This window comes from Theropithecus gelada, chromosome 2, assembly GCF_003255815.1.
Source record: "Theropithecus gelada isolate Dixy chromosome 2, Tgel_1.0, whole genome shotgun sequence".
NCBI lineage: Eukaryota > Metazoa > Chordata > Mammalia > Primates > Cercopithecidae > Theropithecus > Theropithecus gelada.
The window spans coordinates 29,118,656-29,134,462 of NC_037669.1; the positions used below are offsets into that span (position 1 = coordinate 29,118,656).

Below are 15,807 nucleotides of genomic sequence, written 5' to 3' on the forward strand. Positions count from 1 at the left end.
GACTGGACAATTTTACATTTCCACCAGCAATACGTGAGTGATCCAGTTTTTCTACCTTTTTTAACATTACATTAATCCACGTAGATGGTAAAATTAGTAAATAAATAAATTACCCACATAAGAACAGCCTGTAAAAAGCCAGTTCAAAAAGTCCAAAGGGTAAAAAGGCAAGAGCTATATAAAAAAGCCACCTCAGACGAGGGCGTCTCTCTGACTGTGTCTCAGCTCACAGGGCTTCCAGGTATGCAACAACTGCTTTATACTTCTGAAAAGTACCTGATACACCATAACGCTTTTTTCAGCTAAATTAAAGTAAATAATTTTTTTTTTCCAAAACAGGATCATGGCCTATAAAATGCTTCAAGTAACCCTGTGTTCAACATTGCTTATCGGTAAGAACCTATTTCTTTTTTATTTATCATGTCTCCTACAACCATCAGATTGAGAATACCTTTTGTCTTTTTAAAGAAATGAACAAACACGTTTTTATCCATAGGCCTATTCTACAGCACTGTGGAAACCAAACTATTGTAGAATGCTGTGGTTTTGAACATGTTAATGTTAACTGTGTGTGTGTGATCATTTTATTTCTAATTATATATTAATATGATACTGTTGCTAAGAAGTCTAATTGCTGCCTCCAAAGAAGTGCTGTTGTGTCCTTGAACAAAGAAAATTTTAAAATATCTTTCAGAACTATAATACTTACATAGTACCATTATGCGAAGACCTCAAAGTACTTTGGGAACATGAATTAATTAACCTTTAGGGCAAGCTGTAGCTCAAAGTGGTGCTTTAAAGGCAGATCAAGGAAGGCACCAGAGGGCAGGCGATTTGCTGCCAAATTGACCCAGTAACTCAGTGGCTTCTATCAAAATTGAACTGAGAGGTCATTTGTTTTGCTTGTAACAAAAACTGAAAATACTTACAAAGATATAAATTATCTTCATGGTTAAATCTCTATAATTTATAAATATTTCTGATGCAGATGCTTGCATTAGAATAAACTTTTCTTCTATGAAAAGCTTGAGACTCATGCACAAAAATTACATTTTTCCTGAAGCCCTTCCCACACATAGATAGATAGATGTATTTATGTATATATATATATATAATAAGCCTTCAATTCCTAAGCATAGAAATAATTTTAATAATGAGTTTTAATCATCAATATTGCAATTTGCTGTTGGGTCATGTTTAAATCTGTGATTTAAACATTTTTAGCCAAGTTATTATAAGCAGTTATAACCAAGGCATATACAATCATACATAATTACAGCCCACATTGCCAGATGAAGAAAATGAGGCTGGCTCAGTTTAAGTGAGTGTCTCAGAGCACATTGTAATTTAAAGTCATGGGCTGGTTATAACTCACCAGTGTCATGCTTTGCTTCGACCACTGATCCATGCAGTTGACTTGAGAAGGGGTAATGGTGGTGGATGCCTGCAAGGCTAAAGCAATGCCGGCTGGTCCACATTCACCTATGAATGCTGCAGGGTCAGAAATATCTGACAAAGGAAATTGTTCAGCAAAATTTTTAAAGAGACTTCAAAGACTTTCTTAAGAAACAAGTTTGAGTTTACTTCAACTCCAACTGAGATACAGATGTGTCTACCTATAAAGACAACTGGTTTGATTGACTCGACTCTAAAAAAAATAATAATAAAGTTATCTAGTTGAAGTTTATGAAATAACAAGTTGAGAACTAGAAACTAAGGACAGAGGTGCATGTACACTGCTGGGTTAGCCCTTCAGATCTCAGGAAGGAAGCCTTCGCTGCTTACAGATTGAGGAGACTGACGTCTTCAGAAGCGGATTCATTCATTACAGTAATTGGTTTAGCTAACAGTTTCTACATCATATAGCTCTAGAGAAGAAAGTAATAGCTTGAATGAACTTTCTTTGCTTCTTTTCCTCCACATTTTCTTTTAAGAATACAGCCTATTCAGGAGAATGGCGTAAACCCGGGAGGCGGAGCTTGTAGTGAGCCGAGATCTGGTCACCCACTGCACTCCAGCCTGGGCGACAGAGCGAGACTCCATCTCAAAAAAAAAAAAAAAAAAGAATACAGCCTATTCATCTGTACTTCTCTGAAGCCCTTTGCTTATAAGAAAACCATTTTCTTTTAAGTTTCTTTTCTTTTTTTTAAGTTTTCTCTATTATAGCTTAGTTGTCCAACAAATTACTTTTCTTTAGAATTTGATTTAAGGGAGGTAGGGAGAAGGTCTTATTATCCATTTTCCTGATGGGAATGCTGAAGCCAAAAACAATGAAAGGCCTTATTCAAGTAATTAAATTTATGGGCAGAGTTGCCAAGTTATTTTATTGATTAGTTTCAAAACAGTAACTTATACACATTGGAGCTGATTCTCTGGCCAGAGAATTAGAAGTTCAAGTGTTGTGACTTGATTTAAAAAATAAGCATATAAACTCTCTTTAACATTTAGGTCAAGAATTGCCTTCTTTCAGAAATGAAGGAGAGTTACAGAAAAAAAAAAATTTAATTGCCTTCTTCTATAATGAAATCAGCAAATACTAATGCTACTAATTTAAATTCCTTTTATGTGTCAGGGGCTTTGCATAGCCTATCTTAGTCCATTCTCACGACCACTCTGAAAATATTAATAGATGCTATGCTCCTCATTTTACAAAAAGAGGGAACTGAGGGCTTAGGGAATTCAAGTGACCAAGCTGCACGTCAATCAATGGTAGACACTGCATTCATGTCCAAATCCTACATTTACCACTTATGAGAACAAAACTCTTCTTTCTGCTACACAAACTCTCCCCTCTGGCATTACAGTGCCTGACATGGGCTAGCAGCAGCTCACAGAGCAAGATCTCCTCTTGAAAAAGTGGTGGAGGCAGTATCGTAGCCATTGCTTCCACAAGAAAGGACCAGGAGTTAAGAAGCTGGGTGAGCTTACCTGACAAAATTGAGCAGAACCAGGACACCACTAATGACTTTCAATGACAGTTCCTAGTTGTACTAATGGTGAAGAGTAGCAACAGGGCATTTATTAAAACCAGACAGCTTTATATCACATGCAGAGGAAATATGGAAAACAGACATCTTTGAAAAGTGTTTTTCTAAGTGAACCAACTCTTGAACACTATTAAGAATTATATTGGTGTTTTTTGTTGTTTCTCGTTTGTGTATTTTTTAAAGGATTCCTTTCATTGTTCTGCTAAAATGAAAAATAGATTTATTTTCCCTCAGCAATCATGAAACCCTGATTGGATTTGGCAGCTGGAGTTGACCCACACATGAAACGATTTGGGGGTCCATGACCATGTTGTTGACCTGCAATCAGATCTGTCCATAAAGTGCAAGTATGTCTTCTGGTTTTAGACAGGCAGAACACTAAGCTGCCTTTGGTCTGTTTTTCCTCTTGTAGTTCCAGCTCTTACTTTTCACTCCACAGTTAGTAACCAATGCCAGTTTGTCTTGAAAGATTTTTTATTTGCTTTGTTTTTTGACAAGAGCTTTTAAGCTCACATATTCTAACACAAAACCCTGTCAGCATTCCCAATCCCTTTCTTTTTGCTTTCTTCTCTACCATAGGAAGACTAGCCCTTTTCAGTCATCCCTGCAGCCCTCCAATTCTTTAGAGATTCTGTATTCTCTGACACAGTTTTGGTTTATTTTAAAAGACTTTGTTCTTAATTTTACCTACTCACTTGGGCTTATGATTGATTGATACTCTCAAGAAGATACATAATGAGAATAAACTGGAAAATAATTTGGTTGAAAAAAAAAATGTTTTAGGAAAATCCAGGTTCTTGTCACATGACCAGGAAGGATTAGGTTCGCAGACACTTTGAAGGGTGAGGGAGATGGAATTTATCAGGGAAAAGAGTAAAACTACACAGCAAAGTGGGAGATGGGTTCCTGTTAATAGGCCCTCATATCACAGATTGAATCCCAGGTTCCTACACAGGAACAGGAAGGACCAGCCCCTCCCGCTGCAAACGGCCTGAACTTCTGTGGCTCCACCCCTTCTCCCAGTGAGCAGAGCGGTCCGAGGTTCTCCGGGGACCCCTTTATACTTGGTTGTCTCAGTGTCATTGCTTATGACTAGATTCACTGAGCAGTCTGGGTGCCGTAGAAAAACTGTTTTCTTACACATATAGCATCATCTGTCATGGCACTGGAGATGGGGATCCCATCAACACATACAGGCAATGACCCAGAAAGAGTCACTATTGAACCAAATACAATGCTGCCTTTCGTGAGTTATGAATGTCCATGTCTACAAGATTGTAAGTAATAAAAGAACCACCAGCTCCAAAGACACGTCCAAGGAAATTATGTGGCCATAAGAGTGAGTGCCAACATTGTGTATGTGTGTTGAGAGCAGGTTAGAACAGATTTAAGTTAAACCCAAGTGACACCACTTCCTGTTTACTTTTCAAAATACTCAACATGTCAGCACTTGTAATGCCAGTAAAGTGGAAGTTACTGAGTTAAAAGGTCAGTTAGAAAGCATCCTGTTATACCTTTGTTCTTTGTTGTTGTTAGTTTGTTTTGTTTTTGTTTTTGTTTTTTGAGACGGAGTCACTCTCTGTCACCCAGGTTGGAGTGGAGTGGTGCGATCTCAGCTCACTGCAACCTCCATCTCCCAGGTTCAAACGATTCTCCTGGCTCGGCCTCCAGAGTAGCTGGGATTACAGGCGTGCGCCACCATGCCCCGCTAATTTTTGTATTTTTAGTAGAGATGGGGTTTCACCATGTTGCCCATTCTGGTCTCAAACTCCTGACCTTATGTGTTCCACCCACCTCGGCCTCCCAAGCTGCTGGGATTACAAGTGTGAGCCACCCTGCCCGGCCCCTGTTAGACTCTGAACAGGACACTAGAATATGAGAGCTGGTCCGCAGTTCAGTACCCCTCTCCGTTTTTTCCAGTGTCCTTTCATCCTCTTTGCCTTCTGTTGTGTCACTTCCTTTATCTGCCCTGTGGCTTTTCACTTTTTGTCTTTTGTAAACCCCCTTCATTTTTCTCTCTTTCCTTTGATTTTTTTTCTTGATTTCTCTCTCCATCTCTTTCCTTCTATTCTCCTCTTTCTTCACGTTTTTCTCTCATAACCCAAATCGCTTCTCTTCCATTATCTGTCTCTCTCTCTCCTTTTCTCACCAATTTTTATCCAAGTTCAAGCAAAGTGAGAGAATACGTTCTACTAAACACAACTTTTCTGTCTTCCACTACACATTTTTGGGTCAGTGACCAACTGTAATGGGGAAATAAATAAAATAACTATGCCATTGTGTGTAAAAATTACTTACTTGGTGGGGAGCAGTGGCTCACACCTGTAATCCTAGCACTTTGGGAGGCCAAGGCGGGCAGATCACTTGAGGTCAGGAGTTCGAGACCAGCCTGGCCAGCATGGCAAACCCCGTCTCTACTAAAAATACAAAAATTAGCCAGGCATGGTGGTCCATGCCTGTAATCCCAGCTACTCAGGAGGCTGAGGCACAAGAATCACTTCAACCCCAGAGGCAGAGGTTACGGTAAGCCAAGATGGTGCCACTGCACTCCAGCCTGGGCAACAAAGCAAGATGCCATCTCAAAAAAAAGAAAAAAAAACTACTTACCAAAGAGAATATTCAAATTTTAGAAAATATGAACCGAAACATAAGTATTTTAGTCTCTCACAAAATCATAATTCTTCTACATTTACAGAAATCTTTGAAATTTTTACACCATTACTAAGACATTTATATATCCTTTTTTCCAGATCCTTTTTTGTACTTTATTCCTAGTGACCATTTATACTTTATTTCAGTACTTAATTTGTGTGTGTCCATAATTTTCTGGGCAGTTATTTCATGTTTTCTTAAAAAATAAATATTTTAAAGGCAAGGACTGAGACTCAGCCGTTCAATAAAAATAGTAAACAATAAATATTATTGTGTACTTAGAGTGCTAAGTGCTTTACTTTCACCATCCCATACGTAAATATCTTTGAACTTTAAGCAAGTCTGCACTGCTTACTCTCCATTTCTAGTACCAGGTATCAGGTAATAACCCGGATATCAGTATTACCTAGACCCTAAGGAAAATAGCTAGCAGTAGACCTATCCTATGAATCTGCCCAGATATTTTATATCTTCTGACCCCACTGAATCTCATTGCATTTATTTCAAAAACATAAAAACATTGAAGGTTACATGTGGGAAATAATTCAGTTGTGCCTATCTGGGAATGACAAGAGCGCCCTGGCATGTGCTCTGTTTGTTTTTTTTTTTTCCCCTCCTTTTTTAGTGAGGCTTTGAGCAACAGATTATTGGGTTCTCTAAGCTACTCTTTCTTCATCTCCCTCCAACAAATAGCACCTTTCTTCTTTGTCCAGTTTTGATCAAGTTGAGAAATAAAGAAATATGATTATGGAAGGCAATCGATTTCCTTTATTCCTGAGAAGGGCTAATTTGGAAAATGTAGCTTAGGATAAGTACATAAAGGGCCTGATGATTGGACCCCCAAATTTGGCAAATTTACAACCGATTGCAGGTTGCAGAACCAGAACAGGAAGCATGTCCTAGGAAGGCAGTTTACTCTCAACAGAAGAAGAAAGAGCTGAGCTGGGCATGGTCAAGTTACACTTCTTGGATTTACAAATTAACTGAGGCACTGCCCCTTCCCAGAAGCAGAGCACACACAGGGGTGAAGAGGGGCCTGGGCTTTCCCTAAATATGCTTCCTCTACATCAGGAAAAACAGACATCTACCACCAGACCCTGCCCTTTAATTCTGTATCTTATTTTACCTTAGACTTTCTGATCTTTTAGATATATAGGTTCCTACCACAAGTATCATTTCAAGGTTATGTGTATAGGATATAGAATATTGTCTTTCCCCCACCATTCTGTTTAAAGAGTTTTTTTCAGTTTTCCATGGGTGCTAGTAACATAGAGACTTTCATTTCTAATGATGCAGTTTTCATTATTCTTATACTGCTCATTAGCCTGTGATGGGCACTCCTCACTTTGTTCATAATATGAATACATTTTCATCTGTTTTGCTTTAATTATTGGTTAAGTCTACTTTGACCTCTCTTTCACTTATTTCTGACTGTGGCAGCGCTAAATTTTTCAGTAAGTTCCTTGAAAGTAGTAGGAACTGTGCCCACTTAGCATATTCTCTGTGCTTCCGATAACATGATACCATGCATAGAAAGTAGCTTTTGATTAATGACCTATTTGTTATTAATACATTCCAGATCAAAATATTAGAGCTGGAAGAGACCTTAGTGGTTGTATAATCAGACTTGTTTCACAGAACAGAAAATGGAAGTGCAGGAATAAGAAGTGGCTCAATGACCTAGCTGGTCACTGGCGAGGCCAAGAAAAGACTCTGGGTCTCTGATCCTTCTTGACTTGTGTAAGGAGAGCTGTGATCCCAAATAGTGTTTGCTTTATACTCTGAAGTGTTGGCCTTGCTTCTACTATACAGAATTTTCTGCAGAGGGTATTTGAGAAATGTTTAGACAAAACATTTACAGATCCTATTAAAGCTGACTATGATGTAGGTGAAAAAAGGGGCATGTATAGGGAGTTGTAAAGACAGAGAGAAAGATATTTTTCATAGCTGATGATCATGAAGTTTAGGAAAGGCATTAACCTGGTTGATATTGCCTACGTTTTAAAAAAACACACACTCATTTAAAAATCAACAAAGCAATAAAACTCAGGGTTCAGTTTTCAAACCCCAGCAATATTACATAGGTTCACAAACGCAAAACCCTGGTCTTGCTCTCACTAACTTTCAAGGTTGATCAGGCAGAATGAAAAAGGGAGGAGAAATTTCTCAAGCAGAGAGGATAATAGCCTGCCCTTCTATATTACTTGCATTTTTATTTCCAGCTCTGCCACTGACTTACTATATGACCTTGAGTGAGTCATTTCATCTCTGCATGTCAATTTTCTCAATTTGTAAAGTAGGATAATAAATACTGCTTTCTGTCTCTCTCATGGGTGATGTTATCATCATCATCATCAATTAAGATTTATTGGATGCCTATTGGGCTTATAATGCTGAGGTAGGTGGTTTATCCTAGGGAGGAGAAGGAGATTGTATCGGTAAAACATTTTCCATGAGCAAAAAGGTAAAAGACTTACAAAAGACAGAATTATTAGAGCTTAAAATAGCTATGGTATATATTTAAAGCATGCTTCTCTGCCTAGATTTATGCAACAGCATTTTTTTTCTTAGTGACTGTATAATGCACCAAGATGACTGTGGTACAGAATTCTGGTTTTACTTTTGTATAATTCCAAGCAACACTATCTTAAGCAATTACTACAGATTCACTGTATAGCTATAAATTATATCCTAAGCATCATTTACTTAGCACTATTTATTGTTTATTGATGGAATTGGATCTATTTTGCATAGCCACTAATTTTGTTTTGAAAAAAACACCTATTTATTAACAGAATAATAACACATAAAATATGTAACACTGTAACTAACACCTTTTCTTCAAAGAGAATGATCAGAAATCTGAAGAGTGACCCATTAGTGCATTTCATCTAAAAGCAAAAAATCAAAGCTGGTTCGTCCACCCTGGTCAGCCCAAATGAATGTGAGTTCCTTCCTCCCGTCTTCGTCAAATCAATCCTGTCTTCCCATCCCACGTTCACCAGATTCAGGCCCTTCTTATCTCTCATCTGGACTATAGAATAGCCTCTGATCTTGTGTCCCTCACTCTTCCTTTTACTGTCTGTCCTTACACCACTGACAAAAGGATCTTTCAGGGTAAATCTGTGAATGAATAAACAAAATGTGGTATATATACATATATATTGAATACGTAAAGTATTACTTAGTCTTAAAAAGGAGTGAAATGCTGACATCACAATGTGGAAGAACTTTGATGGTATTATGCTATGTGAAATAAGCCAGATGGAAAAGAACAAATACTCTGTGATTCCACTTACATGTGGTACCTAGAACAGGCAAAGTCATAGGAAAAGAAAGTAAAATAGTAGTTACCAGGGGTTGGGGAGGGGTTAATGGAAAGTTGTTTAAAGAGCGAGAGTTTCTGTTTGGAACGATGAAATAGTCCTGGAGATGGATAGTGGTGATGATTACAAAACATTGTAAATGTACTTAATACCACTGAATTGTACACCCAGAACTGGTTCAAGTGGTATATTTTATGTTATGTATGTTTTATATAATAAAAACAATTTTTTAAAAAAGTAAATCTGGTCCTTCCTATCATTTTCTTATTCAGAAATGATTATTAATTATTTACAATAAAGCCCAAACTCCTTGGTATGACAGTTAAAATCATTCAGAATCAAGCTCCAACTTACCTTTCCAATGTTATCTCTGACCACATCTACACCACAACCCTACCTTTCAATCATATTGGCAAAATGCAAGGCACCGACCCTGAATCTTCCTTTGTTCCTCCATTCCTTAACTCTCCAGTTTTCTTCAGCCTGGAATACATGCACTTTGCTTCCACTCCCTTCATCCTCATTGTTGAAACGTAACAAATCTTTGAAGCCCAACTCAAAACGAATTTCTCTGTGAGGTCTCCATGACAGTATCAAAATTGCTCCAACTATGGATGGTCTGATCACAATATGTCTTCTTTTAATTATGTATGAACTCTGACTATAATGTGAATTCTTTAATGGTAAGGGTTATTTGTTGTCTTACCTTTGCATGCAGTAGTGATTGGCAGAAGTTATTTTTGTTTATCTTTCCATGCAATGATGATAATCAGAGCAGAGACTAGAGTGAGAGAAGTGAGGAACTTATGGTACAAAATTTGTATGACCCTGAAAGTGAGTTCCTTGTGTTTTGTACCCTATCCTAGATATCTCACATGCCTCAACTTAGTCTGAACCCTTGTGATTAGCTATTTACCTTGACATCAGTAAGTGCATATAACGCATTCTATAAGTTATCTACTACCGCATAACTACTTTTTCCAAAACCTTAACAGCTTCAAACAACTTGCAGTTGCAGGGTCATGAATTTGGGAGTGGCTTAGCTCAGTGGTTGTGGCTCTGGAGTTATTATGATGATGCAGTAGAGATGTCAGTGGGGGCTGCAGCCATCTGAAGGTTTGACTGGAGCAAAAACATCAGGTTCCCAGATGGCTCACTTACCTGGCTATTGTTGGGAGGCATCATTTCCTTGTCATGTAGTCTTCCCCTCAGGGCTGCTTGAGTGCCCTCACAACATGGCAGCTGACTTTTCTTAGAGCAAGTGGTCCAAAAGAGGGGCTAGGCTGAAGCTGTAACATCTTTTATTTCCTAGCCACAAAAATTGCACACAGTCATTCCACAATAGCCTATAGTTACATACGTCAGCCCTATTAAATGAAAGAGGGGACTACTACACAAGAATATGAATAACAAGAAGTATTAATCTTTGAGAGCCACCTTAAAAGATGGTTTCCACAGACTTGCTGGTTGGATTATACTAAATTGGATTAGCTAGCAGCAGAACAGTATTACTTCTGGCATCTGTCACTAATATCTCCTAAGTTTAAATGTTAGCTAATTTTTTGTTTATATAAAACTCTTCTATCTAGCCACCTCTAACTATTGTTTTGAGATGGTGAAACACAGCATTCCTCTGGCTTAAATTTTTTGAAAAATGTTTCCCCTTCTCCCAACCTGCTAAATCCAATTTTTCCTTCAAGGAGCAAGTGAAACAACTTCCTTGACCAGGAAAATGCCTCCTTGTACCCCAGTGTCTTAGTGCTCAATAACAACACCTTCTCCTAAATTCCTTTAGTGCAACCAAATCCTGTGTTGCCTCGCTTTGTTTTTATCTTTGACCCTACTAAATAGAAAGTAGGTTTAGTAGGATCCCAACTAAACAGCCCTACAGAGGGGAATTTTTATACTGTATAGCTTGCTATATAACCTAGGTTCATACAGAAGGTTGGTCAATAGAGGACTGCTAATAATGAGGTTGTTAAGTGCCTAATGTAACATTACTCACAATCAGATGTTGTAATAAATGCTTCTTTATCACAATGAACAGATTGTATTGTTGTCACCTATAGGTTGGGAGAAAATGTGTTCTTCGTTTATATTGATTCAAGTTATAATTCTGAATGCAATTGTGTTTTACTTGAGAATGAAAATACAACACAGATTGTTAAAATTTCAAGATCTTTAAAAAGTCTGGATTTTTAAAAATTATCATGTCTTTTTTCTTCTTAATCCTGCAGTAGGAAGGAGTTAGAAACTATAAGGTGGTTTAGTTTGATGATGAATCGATCAGTGCCAACAATTTAAACCACAGTGTCAGGTTTGGGAGCAGCCTAGTTCAAACAGAAAGATCAGTTCTATTTTGGAGGGCTAGGAAAGCAAGAATAAGATTGTTGACTGCCTAGTTTGAGCCAGATGGTTTATAGTCATCAATTTATCCAGTCCTTACGCAAGTGTGTATGTTTTATCATACCCCTTAACATGCAAGAAAACTAAAGTGCAAAGAAATCAAGTAACTTTCCCAGAAAAGTGATAGGGCTGGAACTTGAATCTGGGTCTGCAGGCCCCCAGGCATGAAAGGAAGCTCTGAAATCCTGCTCCATCCACCACATAGCACTGGCTTTCAAGATGAACTAAATGCAGGTCAAATTGAGTGGTTAGCATACAGCAGTGACAAAGGGCCAAGGAGTAGCTGTCTCGCTCAGAGCTTAGCTTTTCCCGAGTTTCCTCCTCAGTCCCCCAGCCGACCAAAGATCACAGCTGGGTCTCTTTAAGAGGAAACACTGAGATGTAAACTATTGCTCTAAAAGATGCTGTGCTCTTGGACTCTGAATTGCAGGAGCATTGGGAGCGCCATTTTTGTTGGAGGACCCAGCAAACCAGTTCCTACGTCTCAAAAGACATGTAAATTTGCAGGATTACTGGGACCCAGATCACAGTTCAGATGTGTGGGGAAACACACTGGCTAATCAGGTATTTATGTTAGAAACAAATGATCCTTCACCATTTATCTTTTTAAATAGTAATTGCATTAGCTGACCACTAATTAACACACGACTAGCCTATCCCTGATTTTTCTTCTCTGGACACTCTGAGCTACATCTACTTTTTCCTCCCCATGAAGTGGTTTTTGCCTGGTAAACTCTGCCTCTTGCTTAAAGACTAAACTCAAATGTCCCCTCTCCTCTGAAGCCTTTCCCTTCTTCTCAGGGCGACATTTGTCTTTCCTTCTCTCCCTTTTTGTGTGCTCTTTCACAAGTATATAGCTTTCAAAATGTCAATTGGAATTACTTGTTTTGTGTACCCAGCCTACCTACCTGGACTATAAAGGTAGGGTCTGTATCTTATCCTTCAAGGTAATTATTCTCAGAAACTAGCAAAAAGATTGTTATATAGTCAAAGCTTAATAAATTATTACATGTTTGTGTAGATGGATGAATGGATAGTGGTCAGACTTTAGTTCACTTTCAGTTGTTCAGTAGCTAAATATCCTCTGTGATAATTATTTAAGGCTTTAATGTTGTTCCTCCATTTGCTTGCCTTTTGTACATTTTCCTATTCATTTGCATTCTTGCTGCAAGAGAAACAAAGAAGAAACTTGCATCAGCCTTTTTTATTCTATGTTTACTTTTCTGATAGAAGAAGACATTAAAACTCCAGGCCAAATGAAATTGCTGAATTATCTGAGGATTTCAATTATTCATGATCTCCCTCTTACAATTTAGCAATTTAGGAAACAAAGCTGTACGATGAATGAATTAATTCCTTCACTTATTCTTTCTTTCCACATATCTCAGGCTCTGATTATCATCAGGCATGAGGACTGTATAAAGCCATAAAAAGTTGAATGTCCTTGTTTTCATGGGGCCTTGATCCTGTCCTTACTCCACATGACTAGGTCTTAACTGGTCTACCAGGATCTGCTTGTTTTGCACTTGCTGATGAAAACCACTAACTGAATAATGCATCTAGTTTTATAGCTGTTTTTGTCCAATAGGCATTATTTAGCATTATTAAAACAAGACATTTGTTTATTTGGTCAATTAAGTAATTAAGTAGGCTGGTAGACTGTGTCTTCTTTATAGAATGTTGACATTTTCAGGTACACTCCTGCCTCTACTTGTAGACCAGTTTTGTACCAACTGACAGACACTATGTAATGTAGCAAGACTCTACCACATTGGTTTATACTGTGGCCCCACAAGTACTGTAAAATATCTGAGCATTGAAATAAACAAATTATTAAAAGTATGAAAACCAAAGTCTATTGGTATAATTCTTCCATTATCTTTTTCTCATCTTTTAGGAATAGCTGTATGATAATCAGAATAACTGATGCAAGATATGTTCTACATATTCAGAGATCATGACTTGTGTTTCCTTTTCTTGCAGGCTCGTGAAACGTGGATTGCTTTGAAAACAACAGCACAGTATTATTTGGATGTGAATACCTTCACCTTTGACACGTCTATTGCCCAGTAAATATGTTTTCCTGGTTAAAGCAGGAGGATGAAGACAGTGGAAGTTGGAATGGCATTGCGCCAAAACCATGGGTTTTGGAGACCTGAGGGTATATCTATGCTGTTTACTACATTATTTCCTATGTCTGTCTCAAAGTTGTTGAAAAGAGTAATTATGAAAACCCATGTAGAAACCTGGAATAGGACATTCTCAATAAATGGTAATTCTCAAAAAAAGAACTTAAAAAAAAAAAAAAAGGCTGTAGTAATAACATTTACCAAAAAGATGGCATTTATGGGAAAAGGAAAGCGAAAACAAACAAACAAAAAAGTAGTCTCATTAAACCACTCTGTTCATAGTTTTTACTCTCTATTGCCTCTTCTTTGAGAGAGTTTTTTAATTCAAAGAAGGGCAGGGAGCTCTCAAATGAAGCTGATCTTCTTCTCTCTTCTTCAGTGCTTGTCACCTTCTTAAGTCAGTCTATTTTAAAACCATGATTTTGAAATGTTTTTCATCAAAGATGTACTGCTGAGTGGAGAATACAGCCTTAACTTATATAACACAGTAGATAGTGGCTAGGAACTTAATGAAGTCATTCACTTGTAAGTGCAACTTCCTTCGAAGTTTTGTAAAATATTTGTAAGTTTTGCATTCTGTTCCATAAGGTATTGATGTTTGTTTTAATATGAAATAATAGTTTTGACTCACTGACTAGGCACATTTTATAATTTTTTCAAATAAAACTGAAAAATTGGCCATAGGGAAAAGTAGACTGCATTTATCCTGTAACTTTCCTTATATTTATGGATTACCACCTCAGTTTGGGAAGCACTAAGATTATATAACTTAATTGCCAAGATTGACCCCCACCCCCAAAATCACAAGTAAATGGAATTTTTGTCTTCAGGAGTCTATTTATCTCCATTCTCTATTCTCTACTTCAGTTGTTCTCTATAACAATTTATTTTGAACGTTTAAGGTAAATGGAAACATTTCCCTAAGACCTTAGTTGATCTTATGTGGTCTTAAAACAATCTTAAGCACTTTTGAGTAAATCAGAAAAACAAAATGCCAAAAAGCTGTACTGGAAGGACTTTGGCCTCAGCAATTTCTTCTCGAAAAGGACACTGACAGCTGCTCAGTATTCCACATATCCCATCCTACAGCCTGGAGGTGTTTTCAGTGAGAAATTTAAGGCTAATTTATAACTTATTAAGTTAACTGCTATCCATTTCCAATAAATATAAACAGATTTTTAAATTACATCTGAACAAACAAAACACAGATGATGAATCATTTGGTTTTGCAGTGGGAAATAAGTTTGAGATTGTACGTAAATATATCTTCAGTGTTTTAACAATAATATACATTTTACTAACACAAAGTTTCATTTAATTATTCAATAAAAAATTGAGAATGCATGTGTATTAGGGTTCTCCAGAGAAACAGAACCAATAGGATATGTATACATAGAGATACTCCTGAACTTACGATGGAGTTACATCCCAATAAACCCATCACATGCTGAAAATATCATAAGTCAGAAGTGCATTTAATACACCTAACCTACCCAGCCTCATAGCTTTGCCTAGCCCACTGATATGGTTTGGCTCTGCGTTCCCACCCAAATCTCATGTTACATTGTAATTCCCATGGCCGGGCACAGTGGTGCACGCCTGTAATCCCAGCACTTTGGGAGGCTGAGACAGGCAGATCACCTGAGGTTGGGAGTTCGAGACCAGCCTGACCAACATGGAGAAACCCTGTCTCTACTAAAAATACAAAATTAGCCAGGCGTCGTGGCACATGCCTGTAATCCCAGCTACTTGGGAGGCTGAGGCAGAAGAATTGCTTGAACCTGGAAGGCGGAGATTGTGGTGAGCCAAGGTTGTGCCATTGCACTCCAGCCTGGGCAACAAGAGCGAAACTCCATCTCAAAAAAACCAGAAAATTGTAATTCTCAGTGTTGGTGGCAGGGCCTGGTGGGAGGTGTGACGATCATGGGGGTGGTTTCTAATGGTTTAGCACTATTTCCCTAGTGCTGTTTTGTGACAGAGTTCTCACAAGATCTGGTTATTTAAAAGTATGTAGCACCTCTCCTTAGCTCGCTGTCTCCTGCCACCATGTGAAGATTTGCTTGCTTCCTCTTCACCCTTCCGCCATGATTGTAAGTTTCCTGAGAACTTCCCAGTCATGCCTTCTGTACAGCCTGTGGAAGTGAGTTAATTAAACCTCTTTTCTTTATAAATTATCCAGTCTCTTTATTGCAGTGTGAAAATGTACTAAACATACTTAAACATACTCAGAACACGTACCTGGGCTTACAGTTGGGCAAAATCATCTGGCAACACAGTCTACTATAGAGTACTATAGTGTGGCTGATT

The 15,807-nt window shown here is 37.9% G+C and overlaps 1 protein-coding gene across 1 annotated transcript; it reads left to right on the plus strand.

Annotated features, from left to right (window-relative positions):
- The first annotated feature begins 220 nt into the window (after positions 1-220).
- C2H3orf85 (chromosome 2 C3orf85 homolog) lies at positions 221-13,775 on the plus strand. The gene is made up of 4 exons (XM_025377683.1): positions 221-241; positions 340-392; positions 11,802-11,935; positions 13,355-13,775. Exons 2-4 carry the CDS (start codon positions 344-346, stop codon positions 13,442-13,444), a joined length of 273 nt encoding a protein of 90 aa, XP_025233468.1. The 5' UTR covers positions 221-241; positions 340-343; the 3' UTR covers positions 13,445-13,775.
- Positions 13,776-15,807: the final 2,032 nt, after the last annotated feature.